This window comes from Malus domestica, chromosome 08 (assembly GCF_042453785.1).
Source record: "Malus domestica chromosome 08, GDT2T_hap1".
NCBI classification, from domain to species: domain Eukaryota; kingdom Viridiplantae; phylum Streptophyta; class Magnoliopsida; order Rosales; family Rosaceae; genus Malus; species Malus domestica.
Genome location: NC_091668.1, coordinates 26,719,634 through 26,725,299, shown reverse-complemented (window position 1 = coordinate 26,725,299; position 5,666 = coordinate 26,719,634). Strand labels below are relative to the sequence as shown.

Sequence of the window (5,666 nt, the reverse complement as noted above, 5' to 3'; positions counted from 1 at the left end):
GTACCTAATCACTTTGCAAGGGCATAACCTAATAATGAAGCAATTCTAATTACGTTTTTGTGAAGAAAAAAATTTGGTATTAGAATTTAAATATTATTTTGGCTAAAACGTTCACAAAAATATTTTACAAGAACGTAGTGTTAAATTAATTCAATCTTCTTTAGTAAATGATAGTTTGACTTGGTGTTGGTTCTTCTGTGGAGCATATGGACAGACAAAAATGCATATTTATGGAGGGGTGTGGCAATGAATTCAATTGATATTCAATGCGAAGCCCAAGCTTGGCTTTATGAGTTTAAGAAATGGCATGGGAAACATAGCTGCAAAAAAGTCAGTACACCCCAAAAGTGGAGGAAACTTGCAGCAGGATGGATGAAGGTCAACTTTGATGGGGCATGGGACGAGAGGCATGATCAGGGTGGTATTGGATTGGTAGTTCGCGATGTGAATGGAAACTTTGTGGTTGCAATGGCGCGGCACGTTGGAGGAATCAAATCCCTAACGCTAGCAGAGTGTATGGCTGCTCGAGAGGTTGCACCCTTTGCGCGACGGTGGGTCGGGGCGTAGGTGAAATTAGAAGGGGATGCTCTACTGGTGGTTGCAGCACTTCAACGGGATTCAGCAGCAAACATTGGTCAGTTTGGTCATATCTTTGATGATACCCGTCAGCTAATGGAAAATATTCCTCATAGGAAGGTTTCATTTTGGAATCGGGAGGCCAATAATGTTGCATATGATAGAGTTGATGAGATTATGAGTGCATAAGATTATGACAAGTGTCTTTGTATTATTGGTAGTGGCCTTGGTTAGTTAGAAGTGAGGTGTCTTACTAATGTATAAATACAAATAGTTGTAATTATTCTACACAAGTTGAATACAAGTGAATATTCAGTTTTAACAATCTTTCCTTCTCTACTTTCTCTCTCTTGTTTACTTAGTTCTTAAGCTTTTACATTGTTGACATGGTATCATCGTCAGGAGTGGCTCATGCCTCCGGTTGACGATCCGTCGGCTTCTGCTACTCTTATCTAGTTGTGATCGGTGCTTAGTGATTTCTCCGGTCGTCAGCTCTTCGTCTTCTCCGGTTGTGTATTGGTGTTTGCTTGGCATTTTTCATCAGATTGTCGGTGCTTGGTTGAACGTCATTTCATCAATTGATTTGCTGGGTTCTTGATTGTCTTCGTGCATCAAGTTTTGTCGATTTATTCCCTTTCTTTCAGATCAACATGTTTGATTCGTGCATTGGTTGTGATTCTGTGATAATCTATAACCCTAAGATTTGGGGATTTCGTGTTATGTATTCCTAAGATTCTTGTTTTCTGCAATTACTCGCTTATTGTTGTTGTTGGTGGGTTCAATTGCCTTTGTGTCTTGTTCTGGTGTATTAAAATTGTCTCAAGATTGTTAAAGCTTTACATACACACTACTAAAAGCTATGGTGACTCCAGTTCAATTAGCTCTTACACAATCTCCAATTTCATCTTTAATTCCGAGTATTGGGAATACAGTCACGGTGAAACTTGATGATTCCAATTATGTTACCTAGAATTTTCAAATGAATCTCCTATTGGAAGGAAATGGAATTGCTGGATTTGTGAATGGTTCTATTCCCTATCCTGATAAGTTTGCAGATTCTGATTCTGAAGAAGAAACTGTTGATAACAATCATCATATCTCTGATGCATACAAACTATGGAAAATTCATGACAAAGCTTTGATGACTTTGATCTCTGCTACGTTGTCTCCTTCTGCTTTGTCATGTATTATTGGATATCAGGGTTCCAAAGAGATGTGGCTGAATCTTCGAGAACGCTTTTATAGTGTTACTAGAACTAGTATTGTTTAACTCAAGATTGACTTACAGAATATAAAGAAAGGTCCTGAATCTATTGATGCATATCTTTAAAAGATCAAGGAGTCTCGAGATCAACAAGCTGTTGCTGGTGTAATCATTTCGGATAAAGATATTGTAATTGTTACCTTGAGAGGTCTACCAAGTGAATATAATACAATTAAGGCAGTCATCCATGGTCGGGAGAATCTTGTGTCACCCAAATAACTAAGATCTCAATTGAAGGCAGAAGAAACTATTCTGGATGAAACTTCTAAACAGATTCCTTTGATGTCTGCTATGTTTACTTAATCCTCTAGCCCCAGTTTTGATCATGGTAGTTCATTTGGAACAAAGCCTGCATCAATCTTGGATCAAGGTTTTGCTGGTACTCTTAGTGCTTCACTGCCATTTATGCTAATGGCACCCATGCCACTTCAGGGTGTTCAACAAGTGCCTTAAGGTTTTCATCAATTGCCTTATATGAGTAATGTTCACATGGCTTTCGTTACTCAACATGGCTCTGGCTCATACAACAACTTTAGGGGCAATAATTACAAAGGCAAAGGGAAACTGAAGAAGTTTTATAGCAATAACTCTAAAGGACAATATCATGGTTCTAATACTCAATTATATCCTCATGGAGGCTATTCTCAGTCACATTTTTATGACTCTCAGCACAATGGAATTCCACAGTCTATGTCTCCAGCTTATAATCCAAGTCAAATATGTCAGATTTGTGATCGCAAATGTCACACTGCATTAAATTGCTTTCAACATGGGTGTCAGATATGCCACAGAGTTGGTCATGTTGCTGCTACATGTTTTGATAGGAATAAGACTCATTCAGAGTTATCAGGTTACTCTTATCAGGGTTTTCTTCACCTATGCTTGCTCAAATACCTACTGGATAATATGGTCAAGTTTCTGTGTGGAATCCATTTGGTTTTCCTCAAGGAAAGTTTCCACAGTCTCCAAGTTCACAGTTTCAACCTTCTGCTATGCCACATATGTATTCATCTGCTATGCCTTAGTCAAATACTGCTCTTGTTATGCAAGCACTGACTGGAAATTCATCTTTAGTTCCTTCACAGGATTTCTAGCTTCTTGACTCTTTAGCAACCTATCATATGACCTCAGACTTGTCAAACTTGAATATGGCAACTCCTTATCCTTCCAATGACATAGTGACCAGTGCTAGTGGTGAAGGTTTAGCTATCATACATATTGGTTCTTCCTTTCTTCCCACTAAGTCCCATAATTTTAAGTTGAACTATGTGTTGAACTCTGTGTTACATGTTCCCAAATTGTCTCAACACCTATTATCTATGAATCAGTTATGCAAAGATAATAAGTGTCGATGTATAATTGATGATGTTTCTCTCTGTATATAGGACAAGGTCACCGAGAGAATGTTATTCCACGGACTGAGTAATAATGTTGTCTATCATCTCATTCCCATACTTAAACCACAAAGGTCTACTTCTCATTCTCTTCCTCCAATTGCATTTGTGGGTCAAATAGTTTCCTCTACATTGTAGCATTGCAGATTAGGACATCCTGCACATTCAATAGTCACTGCAACCCTAAATAAATCTCATATTTCTTTTCCTTGTAATTCTCAACCTCACATCTGTAAAGCTTGTTTGCATGGCAAGTTTACAAAACTACATTTCCCTATAATTTCTTCAAAGTTTGTCATTCCTTTTTGAAGTAATTTATACTGATGTTTGGGGTCCCTTACCTAGTATGTCTATAAAAGGTTACAAGAATTATGTTTCCTTTATAGATGAGTGTACCAGATATACCTGGATATTTCCATTGACTAATAAAGCTGCAGTGTTCAATGTTTTTGTCAATTTTCTTGCTTTTGTCTCAAATTATTTTGCTGTTCATGTGAGAATATTGCAAAGTGATGAGGGTGGGGAATATATTAGTACTCAGTTTCAACAATTTGTTCGTGACAAAGGCATTGTTCATAAAACAATCTTGTCCTTATACCCCAAAACAAAATGGGTTAGCTGAAAGAAAAAATAAACATATTGTAGAAACAGCTATTACACTTTTACACCAAGCCTTCTTCAAAGTTTTGGTTTCATGCTCGTGCTACTGCTATTTTTTTTAATAAACAGAATGCATACACCTGTCCTCCAAATGCAGTCTCATTTTGAAAAATTATATCATTCTCCACCTAAGCTTGAACATTTCAGAATTTTTGGATGTTTGTGTTATCCTACCATGAAACCCTATAGAACAAATAAACTTGAACCTAAAACTACAAAGTGCATCTTTCTGGGGTATGCTACATAATACAAAGGGTATATCTTTCTCTCTCAAAGATAAAAAAATTATTGGTGTCTAGACAGTTGTCTTTGATGAATCCAAGTTTCATTCATTCTATAATGTTTTATCTTTCACTCCCAAAGATGTTTTTGGTCATTCAAACACATTCATTCATACCCCTAGGGTTCCAACCACATTTCCATTTCTTGGTTCCACACATCCTACTATTTTTCCCTCTAGATCACCACATGTTACTCAGTCCACATGTTCTCCCCACAATAGCTCTGGTGATCTTGTCTCTCATCCACAAGTCCTGGTTCTTCTTCAGATATCATTCTATCTGTGTATTCAGAAGATCATCCAAATACTACAGTGTCTCAAGTTGATGATTTACAACCAGTATGTATTACTTCTCAGAATTGTCATCATATGCAAACCAGGTTTAAGTTTGGGATTGTTAAAAAGAAGGTGTTTTATGTTCAAGTAGACAAGGAGTCTGAAATCAAGGAACCTCAGTCTTTTGCTAATGCAATCAAGTCCATTAAGTAGCAAACTGCCATGAAAGAGGAGATGGATGCTTTAATTCGGCAACAAACTTGGAAACTTGTACCTCTACCCCCTGACAAGAATCTTGTTGGTTGCAAATGGATTTACAAAATTAAGAAAAATTAAGATGGTTCAGTGGCTAGATATAAAGCCAGAATTGTAGTTAAAGGGTACTCTCAAGAGGCTAGTCTTGATTACTATGAAACCTTTAGTCATGTGGTTAAGTTAACCACAGTTCGATTAGTTTTATCCTTAGCTGCATCTCACAACTAGAAACTTAAACAACTCAATGTCAAGAATGTTTTTTTTTTTGCATGGTTTTCTTGAGGGAGAAGTTTACATGTCTCAGCCTCAAGGTTCTGTGGATTCTAGTTGTCCAAATAATGTGTGCAAATTGGAAAGATCCTTATATGGTCTTAGGCAAGCCTCTAGAGCCTGGAATGACAGGTTTTCAAGTTTTTTTTTTACTTAAGCTTGGGTTTAAATCCTCATATGCTGACCCCTCTCTATTTGTCAAGTGTGATAGTTCTTCAATCATTGTTCTACTACTCTATGTTGATGACATCATTCTCACTGGAAGTGATGATGTAAAGGTTCAGCATGTTATTACTCAGTTAACAAGAGAATTTGAAATGAAATATCTGAGTCTCTTGCATTATTTTCTTGGCTTACAGATTGAGTATCAACCTCAGGGTCTCTTTGTTTATCAGGCCAAGTATGTAAGAGTTGTTTCAAAAATGCACATGCTAGATTGTTAACCTTGTCTCACACCATGTCATCCTAATCAAAAGCTTTTGAATCATGATAGCGCACCTGTTCCTGATCCTAGCACCTACAGAAGTATTGTTGGGGCTTTACAGTACCTCACCTTTACAAGGCCAGACATTTCTTTTTCTGTCAATCAAGTGTGTCAGTTTATACACTCATCATTAGACATTCATTTTGTTGCTGTCAAATGTATTTTGAGATATCTCAGAGGTACCATGCATTTAAGATTGTCTTTTAA

The 5,666-nt window shown here is 37.1% G+C and overlaps 1 protein-coding gene across 1 annotated transcript; it reads left to right on the top strand.

The window, feature by feature from the left end:
• Window positions 1–246: 246 nt before the first annotated feature.
• Window positions 247–765, top strand: LOC103441749 (uncharacterized). The gene is made up of 2 exons (XM_008380447.3): window positions 247–514; window positions 605–765. Exons 1-2 carry the CDS (start codon window positions 247–249, stop codon window positions 763–765), a joined length of 429 nt encoding a protein of 142 aa, XP_008378669.3.
• Window positions 766–5,666: the final 4,901 nt, after the last annotated feature.